Source organism: Leguminivora glycinivorella, chromosome Z (assembly GCF_023078275.1).
Source record: "Leguminivora glycinivorella isolate SPB_JAAS2020 chromosome Z, LegGlyc_1.1, whole genome shotgun sequence".
In the NCBI taxonomy this organism is placed as follows: domain Eukaryota; kingdom Metazoa; phylum Arthropoda; class Insecta; order Lepidoptera; family Tortricidae; genus Leguminivora; species Leguminivora glycinivorella.
The window spans coordinates 52508119-52526947 of NC_062998.1; the positions used below are offsets into that span (position 1 = coordinate 52508119).

The 18829-nt window shown below is 37.1% G+C and overlaps 1 protein-coding gene across 1 annotated transcript in view; it reads right to left on the reverse strand.

Moving 5' to 3' along the window:
• The window catches only part of LOC125240517 (adenylate cyclase type 6-like), a 406177-nt gene that overhangs the window by 312218 nt on the left and 75130 nt on the right, over positions 1-18829 (reverse strand). The window contains exon 3 of the mRNA XM_048148409.1: positions 5854-5940. Coding sequence (XP_048004366.1) covers positions 5854-5940 — 87 coding nt within the window. The remainder of the gene's footprint in view (positions 1-5853; positions 5941-18829) is intronic.

The following is an 18829-nucleotide window of genomic DNA, read 5'->3' on the forward strand; positions in this document are numbered from 1 at the left end:
CTGACTCTACATATGACTGACTCTACATATGACTGACTCTACATATGACTGACTCTACATATGACTGACTCTACATATGACTGACTCTACATATGACTGACTCTACATATGACTGACTCTACATATGACTGACTCTACATATGACTGACTCTACATATGACTGACTCTACATATGACTCTACATATGACTCTACATATGACTCTACATATGACTCTACATATGACTCTACATATGACTCTACATATGACTCTACATATGACTCTACATATGACTCTACATATGACTCTACATATGACTCTACATATGACTCTACATATGACTACATGTGACCATCACCCATGTCATGTCACATGCACCATAATATATAAGCATATCAAGATTGAATCGTTATTCTTAAGAAGCAAACAGATATTACTTTATTTACTAATAGTCTGAAACATGTCTTAATGATATTTATTCACACCATAGATGTAATTTTTCGATTTCCCATCGAATTATCACTCATGATCACCATGGTAAAATGCGAAGAATTTTGTTTTATACGTTACTTTGATTAAATAATTCTGCCATCACTGGCCATTATAAAATAGTATTCATAAATGTGGTAGCATACCGTCAACAATCAAAATGAGATCAATCAGTCCAAGTCGTGAAATAAAACGTTGAAAAACAACACATTACAATTCGTTGAGTTTTAAAACTTTAAAACGCTAAACATTTTTATAACGAGTTATCATAAAATATCTGAAGATGATTAGAGATACAACTTACTCTCCATTATTCATACCAGGGATTGGCAACCTTATTATCAAAGTTGTTTATTTAAATTCAGTACTTAACAGAATTAAACTACCCACAATTGCACAACTTCAATTTTAACGGTTAATATAATATGTTAAATTCACTATTAAATATGTATTTGCAAATGAACAGGAATCGTTTTTGTTCAAAATCGTACTTAAAGCATTAAATATCAAAATTAAGAACTGCATTATAATTCTCAGTTTGAATTGAGATCAACTTTTCATAAGTATACATAATTTTTACCAATCTTGTGTTACCGGACACGAGGGATTAAATTATTGAAGTACTTTATGAGAACATATTTTACACAGCGTATTTCATTCAGCATGAATGTTTAATTGTTTATCTGATCTGTATAACTTGATAAGCTCGAATATGTATAATTATATTATAATAACAGAATACAACAGCAGGACAATTGCCTCGTTGGAATAAATTACACCACTTTTCGGAAACAACATAAAATGGCTTGTGTTTAACAACTCGAGGCATCGTTAAATAAAGCAGTCGTTTAATCAGAACTTTATTTCTATTGATAAGATACAAATTTACTTTACTCATAATTCCACGATTTCCTTATGCCAATTAATTTATGAAATTTTACTGTCACAAACTGAATGACGTATCATATGACGGCGCTTATTGTGTATCCAGAATATACTAGTCATATAGTTATCAGATTTATGTGTTTCAATAACTAATGGGCAATGTAATGTTACACACCTTTTGTAAAAAGATTTTTAGGTACAAAAGTAAGTCATCTTTTAAATAAAACAATAATGAGAGTTCATCAATTTATACTGCCATGAGGGTAGATTATCAAACCAGTTTCAGAACATGAAGTTTAATTTTAAGAAATAAATATAATACATGTCTCACTTACCAAAGCAATTTAAATGCACGTTTCGTTAAATAAATCCGTTACATTATTTTGACTAAAAAAAAAACCTTACACTTGTGCGGCGTGGCAAAAATCTTATCGATTTTTGTTTCGTCCAACTTCTGAACTGTTGGGGATATTACCAGGTTGATGATGAAAACTATTACTTGTACCATCACATTTACTTTATTCACTTATAACAAACATATTAACAACCAATTTACAATAAATAATTCAAGACTTCTTCACTACTACTCGTCTGTACTCGAACTGGCCCCCGTCACTGCTTGTCCGCCATTTTTATAACATTCCAACATGGCGGAAACCCAGTGACTACTATTAGTCAATTGATATTCTTTAATACTTTCATCATAAATGACAGTAAGATAAATCAAAATAAGGCATTAATAAATAATTACTCTAACACTATGAAGATCGAGTATTATAGAGAGTTACTGTCGAAGTAAAATGTGTAATCACAGTGCATAGACTGCCATCTCTTGACACAGGCTTAAAACTTTTGAACCTCAGTTTTGACAATTTGGCCCATGTTCTTAACTTGATATGTGTTAAAATGTCAAATATTAATATTAGCGCCATCTAGCCGTACATAATTATATGATTGTTGTATTGTATAACATCTACCGCGAAATGGAATAGGTATCGAGACAAACCTTATTGGTTTAACGATACTATGTAAATTAATTAGAGATTTATGTTTGTAATTACCTAAATAAATAGTAGTAGTAGCCGAGCGTACCCCAAAGGTGTAATGCCATCTAGGCCACCGTACCTTTTTTGTATGGTACTGAGAGGTACGTTTTTTTCTTAGACTTTATCTGTTTATATATATATGTATTTGCTGCCACTAAAGATTTAGACGTGTCAAACAATTTAAGCTCAATACACGTGACCTGAGTAGACGCTGTGGGGTGAGCGCACGCATTTTGGTGTATAAAGTGTGATTAGAAATAAACGTTTCTTTCTTTCTTACTTATTTTCCTTCAATCACCATTTTGTTCTTCTCTCTGCCGCTATTTTTAGAATAGAATAGAATATAATGCACTTATTCGTTCAGACACACAGAAAAAGAAAGAGACGTTACAAATAAGAAGAGATAAACAAGAAGGAGGTCCTGCGAAATGGTCTAATCTCAGCATATTGCCAGCGACTTCCAGCGCTGATCTTCCGATCAGACCATTTTTCCAGGTCCTGATACGTCACTAGATTGGTGTTCTCCTTAACTTACAATAAAGTTAAAATTAGGAGCGGGGTTTAATAGTTAGTTTATTTGTAAATTAAATTACTTTTAATTAAATTTTATTTTTATTGCACAAAAGAAAACCTTAAAGTACAAAAGGCGAACTGAATGCCATAAGGCATTCTCTACCAATCAACCTTTAAAAATTGTGGGCGGTGCTACTTTAAAAAGTCTACAATAATATACCTACATACATAGATATAAAAGAATATACATACTTATGATACTATTATACCTACACATATAATTATAATCAGAGATCGGAAAAATTTACGTCATTGCTTGCAATAATGTGGACATGTCTCCAAAATTAATCAAATAATTATTCATTTAATTAATTTCTTACTTGACATATAATTTGATTCCTAATAGTCAATAAATACAAAAGTTGATGATGTTGTCGACAATTTACAGTTCATTTCACAACATTTCAAATACATTTTGGTTGTAATAGAGAATTTACAGTCTTCTTCAAATTCGGGCATGTTCGCGGATGCAGGGGTGCCTGACTTCTTTGCCATCATCAGAAGTCGGGTAGCAGGTTTCTGGGAGAGATTGAGAAGCTCAGGCAATCTTATACTTAGCACTATCTCCGAGAACCTGTGTAACCCCATTTTTCGACATTGGTCATCCGTTCACCATTGCGAGAATAAAAAGTAAAAATAAGACTGGTCTGTCGACTGAAGCAACTCGTAGTGTAAGTTTTATATGTATTGTTTTTTGTATATTTTATATGGACCTATTGTGTCTGAAATAAAGTGATTTTATTATTATTATTATTTACTGTCGAATACACTTTAATTAAAATAAGAAATTTATTAAATAATCTGGACAGTATACCCGGAGAAATAGGTAACCGTTTGCAAACTAAAATGAAAGCCGTCCTTGACAGAAATCCCGATTTCGAGGTTATCGCCCACAACTTAGAACAGAAAATAAACTCTGAATTATACTGGAATAATACAATAATATTCATATAAAACTACTTAAGTTTGCCCCATTAACATCAGTGGATTGCGAGCGGAGTTTTTCAGCACTTAAGTATGTTTTTGATGTAAAAAGAAATAGACTGACTGCTGAAAACTTGGAAAAAATAATCAATCAATCAGTTATTTATTCATGATAATTACAATAAAAATACATAAGTAAAAAAAACAGAAACAGCAAATAAAAGAAATTAAAACATACAAGCTACCACAAAATGGTCCCGACTCAGCATAAATGCTACCTCGATAAATACTGATTATTTTCTTTAATAAAACTTTTGTATTTATTGACTAGGAATCAAATTATATGTCAAGTAAGAAATAAATTAAATGATTAATTATTTGATTAATTTTGGAGACATGTCCACATTATTGCGAGCAATGACGCAAATTTTTCCGATCTCTGTATATAATACATACATAAATATACACAAATATGAAGACGAATCATAATAGAGCTTAGCATACATGTAGTATTTGTCTGTATATTATATTTCGAAGAATGTTTATTACGAGTATATATTCATATCTTTATAACCAAAAAGTAAATACTGACTCCTCTGTTTTTCTCTGCACCTCTTCAGGAACTATGAACAACAGGTGCTCCTCCCCCCACCCCCCTGTTTCATAGACGGATAATCTTGGGGTTAGTTCAGCTGAAGGTTGACCGCAGACGCCGTGCTGGGGTGGGTTAGGTTAATATTATAAATGGGAAAGTGTGACTGACTGTTTGTTTGTCCGCCTTTCACGGCAAAACGGTGCGACGGATTGACGTGATTTTTTAAGTGGAGATAGATGAAGGGATGGAGAGTGACATAGGCTGCTTTTTGTCTTTTTCTAACGCCCCTACTTGCCTGAAATGGGGGGTGGAAGTTTGTTGCATTCCGCAACTCGAATTTAACGCGGGCCTAGTCGCGGGCATAAGCAGATATTAAATACTTATTTGATAATGTCAGGCTAGGCCTATAGTTACTCATCAGGTATGAAGGTGAGACAGCGGTCGCTTTTTTAAAAAGTAGTGCTCACGCCAAAGCTTTATTTACATACACTATGTAACATAATTGCCGAAATATTTAAAGTCACACACAGGTCGAACGCGATTAATTAACATTATTTTTACCTTTTTTCCCAACGTTTCGGCCAGGTTGCACTGGCCGTGGTCGCGGAAGACTGACGTCCCAGCAAAGTGTCACCGGAGATGTAAACAACACAAAACTACCCGATATTAATTTATATAAAAAAAAAATAAGGTAAAAATAATGTTAATTAATCGCGTTCGACCTGTGTGTGACTTTAAATATGTGTACAAAGCGCGAGAACTTAAAGTGTTATATAATTGCCGAAGATAAATCCTACGGCTTATACATTACCTTCTATAGTAGGTACCTTTAATTTTCATGGTGTTTATTTTAAAAAAAGGAAGTGGTATTCGTAACCGCTATTCGATACCGGTTATGCTCTTAAATGGATCACCAGCATTAATGTTACATCCTGTATATAGTGTGTCAGATTTTGTACTGAAGTTGTTACTTGCCTGTGATTGGAAATATGTCTCAGGTCCTTGAGTGGTAACAATTTTTATGTAGTTGCAATTAAATATCACGTAACGAAGCATTTTTATGTTTTTGTTAACTTCAACTTGCAAAAAGCTGCAAGCTGTGAGTAAAGACGGCCAACCCAGTGGATTTGATTGAGTTCGTTTGACACGCTAAGTAGATACGTTTGCTTGATCTATGGTATACATATATGAAATCTGTGGTCAATAGAGATTCATCATCATCATTATCATATCAACCCTTTATCGCCCCCTCTCTTCTAGTACGCAACTTTTCCCGGCCCTGAGCTAGTCTCAGCCAGTTGTAACCCGCTATTTTCCGGATGCCAATAGAGATTCCTACTGTTAAAGTGTGTTCACACTCACCATCTCCGAGTAGCGGTGTGGCGTCGACGTCCGGCCGGCCCGCCGGACATAGGGCAGAGCCGGCGAGGCGCCATTTTCTGATTCCACCTGGGAAAAGAAAAAAATAAGTATAAGATAACCACAAAATTAAAATTTTGAAAAAACTCCGACTTAGTGGACCGATTCTCATGAAACTAACTCTCCGGACTAACTCAGCTTTCAAACAAACAAAAATAAATCTAAATCGGTTCAGCCGTTCGGGAGCTACGATGCCACAGACAGACAGAATCGTCAAATTTATAACACCCCATCGTTTATGCGTCGGGAGTTAAAAATTTTTAAATTGCTGGTATCTTCATTATGTAAGCTTTTCCACGTTAAATTTCGTGGTGTTAAATTAGCTTCAAAGACTGCCGCACTGAAATTGGATAGACATTGCTGACTTCCCCATTATACTCTTAGACGCACGGCCGGTTTCCACCCTTACTTGGTAGATATTCCGCGAATTCGCACGAAGCGCTTTGCTTCTTCTCTTCTTATGCGCACTGCCGAGTGGAATTCCTTGCCGGACGGTTATATTTCCGAGTTCATTTAGCTTGTCAACCTTCAAATCAAGAATGAACAGGCATATTCTGAGCGAGCTCACTCCATCGTAGGCCACGTCTTTGCCTTTGGCTACTCTATGGCCAAGAGTAAGCCCATTTACTTAACTAAGAAAAAACTTCTTCTGAAACGTTGCCAATAGCGATGAGAATCCACCAACAACTAGAGAGGAGATAAGGGGATAAGAAAATGAGTCTGGCTCTGTCGCGCCAATAGGCAAGAGCGATAGAAATATTTACAAGCGTTTCGTTTCGTGAGCGTTTCGTGAGCGTTTGTGCCATTCGGCTACGTACCCAGTTGCTAGATACGCAAAACGCAAGCCATGGCTCCGGGCGCCCGGTTCACTGAGGGGTCGAAAATGAACTACGAGCGGCTGGTTTGAGCTGGAGCGAGGCCACGCTGAAGATAGGAAAGCGTGGCGCGAGCTCGTGAAGGCCTTTTGCACCTCTGGGGTGCCTTAGGACTACAACAACTACACATACGGGGTTTTCGCGGATTAGCAAAGAAATCTTCTAAGTAGATTAGTGTTGACCCTTTTGTCAAACATTAAGAAGCTATGAAATATTATACATTTATTATACCTTTTTTATATTAAAGGAAAAAATGGAAAAATTTACGCTTCCGGCGGGACTTTTTTTTTTTTTTTTTTTTCAATTTATTTTTAAGGACCTTTATAAAAAATACATATCGGCCCTGTCAGTCTGCTTTGCATGGTCTCAAACCTCAAATTACATTGTTAAGAATAGCGTCCGCCAACCCATACACCATATTCGCTGTGTCTGAAGTTGGTTTACTCAAAATGTCTATAAAGGCGCAAACGTCATATGGGTTTAGGTTGGCGGAGGCTAAGAGCGCCTCCCTGAGAGCTCGATTTTTATTGCACTCTATCAGAACATGATAAACATCTTCTACTGACCCACAGATGTCGCAATTAGGGGAATTGACTTTTTCATTAAAAACTTAAATTTGTTAAGGGGTACATGGCCACATCTTAATCTATGTGCAGTGACTATCTTCTTACGGCCAAAATCAGCGTTTAAGAACCATGGAACCCTCGGAGGCTCATTCACAATGGTCTTATACCATATGCCTTTTTCTTTCGATCGTTCGTTAAAGTATTCTTTCCATAACAAATGGATTTTACTTCTGTACTGACAAAAAATTTCCGAATAACATGGTTCAACTATTGTTTCAATACCGCTTAGTGAAGCCTGTTTGGCAAGATGGTCCGCCTTCTCATTGCCCTTTAGTCCTATATGGGAAGGCACCCATTGAAGACGCAGTTCACTATTATTTTGCCACAAATAAAGGATTTTTTTAGAATTTTGTAGACAGTCGGTACACCTATATGACCACGAGTTGATCGTGAAATGTGTTGTAATGCACTCTTACTATCAGTGCAAATCACTGCTTTTCTAATTCCACTATTAATGATATAAGATATAGCTTTTGAAATAGCAACTAATTCCACAGTCATGATACAAACATTTCCTACAACTTTGAACATATTATGGTTACAGGCATGGTTTCGTGAATCAAAAAACGCGGCTCCTTTTCCAAGTGTACTTTTCGATCCATCCGTGTATAAAAAGTGCCAATCTTTGTAATTTTGCCGTAACTCTTCCAAAATATTATTTTTAAGGTGATTATATTCATAAGTCTTTTTAGAATTTTGTATACAGTCTAAATTAGTGGCAATTATATTGCCCACATTTATATTTGATATCCATGTATTAAGAGAAAACATTTGCAATCGGTCAGATGAGAATATAGTCTCGTCTACAACATCCCTGCCAGCTGTGACTAGAAGAGGAGCTTTTTTATTTATCCAGTATCTATTGTGATTAAGTTCATTTAAATTGTGGAGTAGAGTATTGGTTTCATTATTCGTAATGGAGAGGGTCTTTAGACGGTATTTAATGGCAAGGGAGCGTCTCCTGAGGAATAAGGGTGGGATGCCAACTTCACTTTCCATACAATGAATTGGTGTGGTTCGTATGAAACCGCCTACAATCCTTAGTGCCTTGTTTTGAATTTTGTCCAATTTGTATGTATTGCAATTAGAACTGTTATCGTACAAAAAACTAGCATAATCTATTCTACTTCTAATTATCGCGATATATATTCTACGTAAGTGTTTAGGATGTAGGCCCCATGATTTACCAGCTAAAACTTGTAAGATACTAAGGTTCTTTTGTACTTTTTCTGCAATTTCATTAATATGCTTGCCCCAGCGAAGTGACCGGTCAAGCCAAAGACCTAGGTATTTATAAGACTCGACTGGTGCTAAGGGCAAGTTATTAATTGTCAAGTCCACTTGTTGTTTTTTATGCCCTCTACTGAAAACGCAAAATTTTGATTTTTGTTCTGACAACTGTAACCCCAATGAACCTAATACATTAACAAAACAGTATAATGCTTCCTGAATAGCGTTGCGGCTGTGAGTAACATTTTTATCGCTTTTATATAATATAAAATCATCTGCATACTGACATATTTGTACATTTGTGATTTCACGGCATAGTTTTAATGTAGCAACATTAAAAAGAAGCGGGGAAAGAGGGTCACCTTGTGCTAGGCCTTTACCAGTATGTCTTATTAATGTTTCCAGATTATTGATAGGATCTTTAATTATAAGGATTCTATTACTAAGAAAATTCCACAGGTATTTACATATTCGTTTACCAACTGCCAAATCATCTAGGATGTTTATTAATTTATCAAGCAAGACATTATTATAGGCGCCTTCAATGTCCAAAAAGCAAGCGAGTGTGGGTTCGTTTTTAGTAAAACCAATTTGTATTTGAGAGACAACTCTAGTCAGACAGTCCAGCGATGACTGGCCTCGTCTAAAGCCAGTCGTGCACTGAGCTAAAAAATCATTCGATTCTAAATACCATTCTAGTCTTTTACCTAAGAGGAGGTGAAGTATTTTACATAAACACGATATTAAGGAAATCGGTCTAATCTTAGGAGGTAAGTTTGGATTATTGTCTGGTTTAGGTATGGGAACTACTTTAATTTGTCGCCATTGAGAGGGAAGCTCCCCGGAACTCATAATAAGGTCGTACATATATAATAGATATTTTTTTGCAGAGTCTGGGAAATTATATATCATAGAATAAGTGATTTCGTCATCTCCCGGTGAAGTATCTTTTTTCTTCAGACAATTATTTAGTTCATGCATAGAAAAACTGATATCTAATTGTGGGTTATTAGAAAGGCATTCTGGTATTTGCGGAAGAACAAAGTCTGGGGCTAGGCTACTTAGCATGATTGATTTTTCTTCATAAGAAAAGTTGTAACTGGTTTTCTTAAAGCCTTTTATCCATCTCATTCTTTGCCACATTTCTGAGGCACTTGTTGATTCATCTATACTACTACAATAATTTTGCCAACTGTCTCTTTTTGCATGTAATATAGCCTTCTTTGCTTCAGCCGATTTCTGTTCTAAAATACTTAAGTTGTGTGGTGTAGGGTTTCTCCTAAAAATTTTTAACGCCAGTCTGCGGGTTGCTACCAATTCTGATAAAGAAGGGTTCCAATAAGGTTTTGGCTTAAATTTAGTATTTGGGTAAGGGCATAATTTGACAAAGGGTATACTTTCCGCTGCCGCTAAATTAATTTGGGTAAGAAGGTTATCATACAATAGTTGTACGTTTTGTTCTGTTTCTGGAACATGTAACGTTCGTTCTAAATTTTCTCGATATAAATCCCAGTTAGCTAATTTGTAATTTCGTTTTTTATGCATTATCCTATGTTCCTGATAAGTAATCTTTAGTTTAATTATTAAGTGGTCACTGCCTAAATTTTCGCTAATAACATTCCAAGTAAAATTAACTGCGACATCTGTGGATACGAAAGATATATCTGGTGAAGTTTGTTGAAGTATACCGTTCACCGATTTCACTCTAGTGGCTTGTCCATTATTAATTGACACAAATCCGGCTTCAAGTGAAGCATCTAGGATTTGAGAGCCTCTTGTTTCTGTTTTATAAGACCAATTTGTATGATGAGCGTTAAAATCTCCAGCAATAAGACATTTCCTTGAGAACTGTGTGAAAATTTGATCCCAATCAGATTGAGTGGTTCTAACTCTCGGTGGACAGTATACTAAAACAATGTTTTGTAAAATATTACAATTTAAAAGTTTAATACTTATACACTCAATTTCGTCGTTTGGCACGTTAACAGTTTGTAATTGGACCTTTATCGATTTATGAATAATCAGACAGACCCCTCCATGCAAGTCATCCCTGTCTTTTCGAAAAACATTATAACCGCTTATATTTAAATGCGAGCCAGGCTGAAGCCAGGTTTCTGAGATTAAAGCAACATGTATCTTTTCCTGTGTCAAAATATGATCAAATTCTGTTAACTTGGGTCTTAGGCTTTGTGAATTCCATTGGACTAAGTTGAGAGTATAATTATTGCGGTTATTATACATAATTAAACATAGTCAACATATTCAAAACATCGCCGCCCTTCACGATGTCCAGGACAAATGACACTACTTGTTCAATCAAATAACTAACTACTGTCTTAATTTTACTTTCCACTGTCGATCTTGACAAACAAATCTCTTTAAGTTTTTGCAGTATCTCTCTGAATCTTGAGCTATTTCTCCTCGTTTCTTTCTCATGCTCATCATTTTGTTTGTTCTGATTGACCGGTGGGGATACCGGTTGCTGAAGATCACCTTTCGCTCCTGTTTTACGCTTCTTTGCTTTGATTTTTTGTCTTTGTTGTTTGTTCTCTGAAGAAGAAGGTCCGACTGTATTCTGAACATCTGTAAGATTATCATCTTCCTTTCTAGTATTTGATGAATTGGCTATTGTATTGAAATTTTCAGAAGTTAAAGCATCCCGGTATGAGCGCGGCGTATTCAAATTGATCTGAGTGCTGTCAACCGAATTGTTTGGTATCTCTGTGGCGGTATTTTCCTTTTCATAATATAATTCCAGAGCTCTCTTGTATGTACATTGGTTTTTGCTCATAATTGTTCTCAGTTTTTTCTCCTTTAGGAACACTGGACATGTTTTACTTAATGCCATATGCGATCCTTGGCAATTAGTGCAAGTAAACTCGTTAGTGTTACAGTTCGCGTGGTTTTTACCGCATTTAGGGCATATAATTTTGTTGGTGGGGCAAGTACGCGCTCGATGGCCAAATCGCCAACATCCCGAACATTGGGAAACAGGGAATACATACGGCTCTACTTTAAAGCGACAGTCGTACGCGTACACATGAGATGGGAGGAAGTCGCTTTAAAGCACAGGCGTATGGCTTCGCTTTTTATCCATTTGCCATTCTCGTTTAGTCGATCTAAGCGCTTAATTGCCAATATAACCTGGGAAACATTGAATTCTTTCAACAGCTCTTCTTCCTCTATGTCCAAATCAATATTTCTGATCAGACCAAAACAGTGTTCTGTTTGGTCAGACCAATGACATCTTATCTTTTCGTTATTGAATGCGGTACAGTTAAGTAATTTTTCGGCCTGTGCTCTGAGAGAGAACTGTATAATAGCTTTGTACGTGCCTTTGAATTTGACTCTTAGAATGCCACTAATGTTTTCAGCACGTAGCATTTTTGCCATGGCAATTTGCTTAGGTAATGCCTCTTTTGACGTGACTGACACCTCAAATTCTTCTTTAGTTGCATCAGAACCTACGTTACCTAGTGTCAAATGCTTGTTCGCCTGGGTCCGCATTCGTCTGCGTAGTCGCTTACCCACTACAGTTGTGTAACTTCCTTCATCGCTATCATCACACTCGCTGTCGGGGCCCTGCTTACTGCAACTGCGTTTTTCAGCTAGTCGCGCACTTAGTCGCATTGCCCCTTCAGGAAGGCTCCGTAAGCTTGCGCGATCCCACTCCATGTTCACACTTTCATCATCGAAGAAGTTTTCACTTCTCTCGCTCGGAGAGCGAGATCCTCGACTACATTCACTCATAAGAGCTATTTGCTCTGCTTTAATTTACTCGAAATACAGTCAAAGATGCTAAAATATTATTTAAAATTAACGGAAAAAATTTAGACAACGTCTTCCCGTGACAGCAGCTTGACGGATGTGCCGGCGGGACTTGAACCCGCATCATTTGCAATCCGTGCAAGGCTCTTAACCAATTGAGCTACAGAAGCCACGCCGAACATCGCAAATCTTTCCATGCCTTTCCTTATGTACACACGTCTTGGGGTGACGTCTGTTTGAAAATGTTTAGAATCGTTAGCAGACGTTTCTGCTTGTTAAAAATAAATTTATTATACCTTTATCAATTAAATCAACTCTATAAAACTTCGATTCGAAAAAGCTTCTCTTATTTATATTTACTTCATTGTTATTCAATGTTATTTAATTTTATCGATACAGCGCGCGATAAACATGTCATTATGACAATAAGATTACATCGGAAAATTCACAGTTATATTTTAGTCTATGGTTTGTCCTCTATGTAGGTTGAATTAAATATTAAATTATGCATGATCCCACTCAGAATTTACCACAAAATAACAATTAATCAGTACTAAACATAGAATTATTAATAACAACGTACATTTTGCACAGCTGAAAATCGGTTAACCGGTATTTACTGGTTTCATGATGATCCAAGGGGCAAACCAATTTAGTCAATAACAAGGTAAAATATATGGTCATTGACAAGAGTTCAAACATTCCACGACTCTGCTCTATCCGAACAGTTTTACTATACTTATTCGAATCGCAGTGACGCATCGTATCCGTACCGTTTTTACCGCAAGTCCCACACCGCTGCTCAAAAAATCCCCGACCGCGACATAGTGGACCGATTTTCATGAAACATGGCTAAGAACACTCCCGACTAACACAGCTTTCAAATAAAAAAAACTAAATCGAAATCGGTTCATTCGTTCAGGAGCTACGATGCCACAGACAGACATACACACACAGAGACAGACAAACAGACAGGCAGACAGACAGACAGACAGACAGACAGACACGTCGAAATTATAACACCCTGTCGTCTTTGCGTCGGGGATTATAAACGGACAGACAGACATGGCGAAACTATAAGAGTTCCTAGTTGACTACGGAAGCCTAAAAAACTAAGACATTTTTTGAAGTATTGGCCAAGGAGGAACATCTGTCGAAGTACAACAATCGCAAAAATGACCGGCTGAGGTCTTGTAATTGCAGTTACAAATCTCTCCGCTTGGAGCGCATGTCTCGCTCAATGATCAGCGATGTGACATGACATTAGACGTTCTTTTCTCTAGGCTGATTTCGTCAGACTGAGCAAGTCAAGACGTAGTCCCGTGGTAGTGCGCTGGCTTCGTACGCAGATGTTCTCGAGTTCGATTCTGACAGCGGTTTTTTTGCTTTTTGTTTTTTTTATACATTAATTTTCTTTTTGTGTATTTTATTTGTGTTTCTTTATTGTTTTATTCAGACAAATGTTAATTTAAGCCCTTTAACATTGTTTGCCCCATGTTAGGATTCTTAGGTAATGTTGTAAGTCTTGCGAATGAAATTTCGAAAAGTAGTAACAAAACAAAATATTTTTGGACATTAAAAAAATAAAAAAAATTGAAGAAAAATATTAGTAGAAAAAAATAAAAAAGATCTCATCAGGATTTGAACCCGGGACCTCTTGCTCCGTAGGCGGGGTCACTACCGATAAGGCTAAGAGATTGTCAAACCCTTATCTCCCTGCTATTGCAGCGCCACCTATCTTTCCTTTTATATGTGCACTTCTGATACTTAAACATAATATAGCTAGTGAAGCTTTTGGAGATCTGTGAGGAGTAACATAATATAGCTAGTGAAGCTTTTGGAGATCTGTGAGGAGTATGCAGTCGCACATGGTCTGAGATACAACACAAGTAAGAGCGAGCTACTAGTTTTTAAAGCAGGCAACAAGGCCTTTGATGAACTACCACCAGTCAGCCTGTGTGGTACCGCTCTTAAAAGGGTGACGCGTTTTAAGTATCTCGGACACTGGGTGACTGATACTCTTCAGGACGACACAGATATAGAGAGGGAACGCAGGGCATTGGCGGTACGTTGTAATATGCTGTCCCGCAGGTTTGCGCGGTGTAATGGGAATGTCAAAATAACGCTATTTAAAGCATTTTGCCAATCCTTTTACACGTGTAGCCTGTGGACAAATTATACTAAAAAGGCCCTCAGTGCCCTGCGTATCCAGTGTAACAATGGGTTCAGGATGCTGTTGGGACTGCCTCGTTATTGCAGTGCGTCAGGCATGTTCGCTGAGGCCCGCACTGACAGTTTCGGTGCTATAATACGCAAAAGAACTGCCTCCCTGATGCGTCGCGTGCGAGACAGCTCCAACAGCCTTGTGCGCCTAGTGTTGGAATCGCCTGCTTGTGCTATCTGGAGACACTGGGATGGTGTACATATGGAATCCAGAGGCCAAGTGTATAATTTATTATAGTTTTAGTTTTTTTTTAGATGTAATAAATAATATGTAAATGTAACTAACATAGGTTTAAGGGAATGTACACTAACACTATGGATTTTTTCCGAAATAAAATTATTGAATTATATTGAATTGAATTAAAGCTTTCGCTCCTTATATTTCTAAACTCCATATATTGGCCTATTTTCATTTCATAGACTAAATGAAATTCTATCTATGCCTACTTTAACGTTCAAAATGTCAGTTTCTGTCAACATGGAATGGTAGGCAAGATTTGCGAAACAATTTTATTAATAAAATTATACGCGTCCTATACTTCTCAGTTGTCTTTAGATCAAAATTATGGATACAACGTTGATAATTGATTGTGCATTAAGTGTTTTTTTAGTTGCGTTTTTTTATAAAAAGTATTTACTCATAGTGTTGTGCTGGCAGCGAGACAAAAAATGCAAATTGAACGAAGTAATGTCCAATATAGTTTAAAAACGTGTTTTTTGTGTGACTTAATATATTATGAAAGAACTTAAATTATTATAATATTTTACACTGTTAAGGTGGGTTTTGTGCGCACTATTAAATTTCCCGATAGCTGCCACCCTCATTTCATAAATATGAAAATCTTAACCCTAACTTCAATCTATATCTTTGAGCTCTGTAAGTTTGTACGAAAATACCCCGAATTATTCAAAAAAATCGGTGACCAGCCTAGACGATACGAATCGAGATATAAAAATAACCTCGTACAAACAACAAACTCAAAACTAAAACTGCATAGCACAAGCCCACAAAATATGGCAATTAAAGTGTATAACCAGTTACCGAATGACATGAAAGATATCCAATCGAATAAAATATTTAACAAAACCCTGAAACAATATTTAATCGAAAAATGTTATTACAGCTTACAAGACTTTTTTAACGATAATGAATAAACAAAGTAAAAAAAAAAAAAAAAAAAAAAAAAAAAAAAAAAAAATATTGAAAGCCTATACCCCTACTTACTATAATTACTATGAAGTACCTAGTCATAGCCGACCCAGTTTCATTTGTTTACCCTTATTTGTTGGCGCACCGTCATGACGTGAAAAAGATTGTACCTAACAAATTGTATAAGCGAAATACCTCCTACCTACCTACATTAATTATTGCTGCGCCCCGCAGGGCTTCATGTGTCATTTGTGTACCTACCTATACTTTTAAGTACTTGTAAAACCTGTAATGTACATGTGAATTGCAATAAATAAATACAATACAATACAATACAATACTATGAAGTGGGTCAAATAGTTTGGGCGATAACTAAAAATTCAAATTTTGAAATAACCCCCAAAGTAGTAAATGGATTTTCATCAAACAGGGCTAAGACACTCCCCACTAATTCAGTTTCCGATGAAGTACAGTATGGGGTTCTTCAAACAAGGAGTGTACAAGTTTCTAATGGGTCGGCAACGCGCATGTGACACCCCTTGAGTTGCAGGCGTCCATTTACGGTGACCGCTTTCCATCAGGCGGACCGTACACCTGTTTGCCACCGTGGTATATAAAAAAAAGTCAAAGAAGAAAAAGAAAACTAAATCTAAGGCGAAAGCTGCGATGCCGCAGACAGGCACGTGAAACTTAACCCCGTCTTTTTGTGTCGAGTTTATATATATGTATATATATATTTTGGTGTGCATATTAAGTCGACCTTATCCATTATGGAGGGGCCCTTTATGTTTAAAATTATCAGTGCATACTGTGCATATAATAAAGTTTCAAGATCATGAATTGCGACTACTCTGACACATGTAAGTATTATTATTTACACATAGATACATACATACATACAATCACGCCTCTATCCCATAAAGGGGTAGGCAGAACACATGAAACTACTAAAGCTTCAGTGCCACTCTTGGCAAATAAGGGGTTGAAAGAAAACGAAACTGTGACATTGCAGTGACAGGTTGCCAGCCTCTCGCCTACCCTAGCCTAGTCTACGCCTAGTCTAGTATTATTATTTCTTGGTATTTATTTTCATCCTAGGTTAGTATGTAAGTATTATTATTTGTGTGCTCTTTCCATATCTCGGGACCACGGGGTCCCGGACGTTTGGGAGACGTACAGTCAACCAATTGGAACCTTAGGCCACGGTAGAACTATGTCATAGTGACGTTATAAATCAGACTGTATGAAATCTCTTACTGCTTGTCATTATGACATAGTTGTAGAGTGGCCTAGGGTTCCAATTGGTTGACTGTACGTGGGGCCGGAGCCAACAGCGCAGAGGCCAATTCTAACAATTTAATCTAAACGCAAAGTTTTTTATCACTAAGACAAATACGACTCTTATAACCTGTAAAGGACTGAGTCGACGCTCGCAGCGTCGCAGCCGAGCGTGAGTACATCCTATGCAGCGTCGATTCAGGACACGTATGAGCTTCAATTGCTTGACATGTACGCCGTACGCCCCGCCGAAATGTGATACACCAGAGAGCCTAATAATGAACTATTCCCCTCACTAGCTCAGAAACACGTGTTTTGTCCTTTAATACCAGCGGGTAAAAACGCATTTTATCCAATAGTGGGTAAAGTGATTTGACCTTGAATAAAGCCAAATTAACTGCTTTAAAACTGATAAAAGTAGGTGAATCTAGTAATAAAGATGATTTACCACCTGTGGAACTACTGGAAGCAGTGATAAACGCATTTTTTGCGTTGTAGTTTCCTCGCTATAGTGATGGGAAAAGTTTTGAGTTACACTTGGGTGCAAATGTATTTTACTTCTCGTGTGTTAAAAAAACTCGCAAGTTCAGGCTTCTATTCTCGAACCACTCGCTCCGCTCGTGGTTCAACTATAAAATCCTTTCACTTGCTCGTTTTTCAATTCCACACTCGGCGTTAAAATATATCAACTTTGCCCCTTGTATAACAAATAACTATTAAACCTTTTATTTAAAGGAGGACAAAACGAGACGTAAAGTGACGCGGTGTATAAACCTGCTGTATTTACATAGGTATACCTACACATAATCATCCACTATATCCGATTGGCGGCTACCTTTATTATTACAAAGTTAAGGTTGTATAACACGTTAGATATAAATCTGACCGCTGACCCAAAGTAAATCAATAACAACCTGGGGCCCGTTTCTCGAAAGGTACAAGCCTTGTATTACAAGTGTGCGAACTGTCAAATCGTATGGGTTGTCATGGAAACACACTTGTAATACAAGGCTTGTACCTTTCGAGAAACGGGCCCCTGGCCCCAAAGCCGAATGGCATTCTGCGACGCGAAACGCCACCGAAAAGCCACAGAAAGGTAGTCTCCGTCGCGCCAATACGCAAGAGCGACAGAGATAGATAGCTACGAAAGAGATAATCGTGAGCGTTTCGTGAGCGTCTGTATATAAGTAGTAGGTATATCGTTGTCTGCGTAGCTCGCGGGGCAAAAGTGATTCAAGAGGGGGATACACGAAGCAGAAGTTAAGGACAGAATTACCATAAAGTTAGCGATTGGACTTTTCCATTATACACTAAAATGACGAGTGTATCGCTTCCATACGTGCGAATGAAAAGTCCCATCGCTGTGTCTCACTCCAATGTATGGCAGCCGCTCACCGCTCGGCTGTCGCGCTTAGACCAATGTCGTGGCTGAGCCGTTAATGTTGAGCAATTCCATGTGCTCTGCCTCTGCCTACCCTTTGGGGTTACAGACGTGTGTTAATGTACAGTGAGATGCAAAAGTGTATGGCGAATTTTATTTAATTATTTATTCATTTATCCCAAAAGGGGTAAGCAGATCACATGGCATTGCTCAACATACAGTGCCGCTCTTAGTTTGTAAAAAAAAAATACCTACGTTGGCTTCCTCGATACTTATTTAACGATATTTGATCTAATAATATGACTTATCGAACCTCAATCAAACGCTAGCCCTTCGCTAACGCTCGTCAGCCGATGGGAAAGAGAGTTACAATTCGATCCCTATTTAA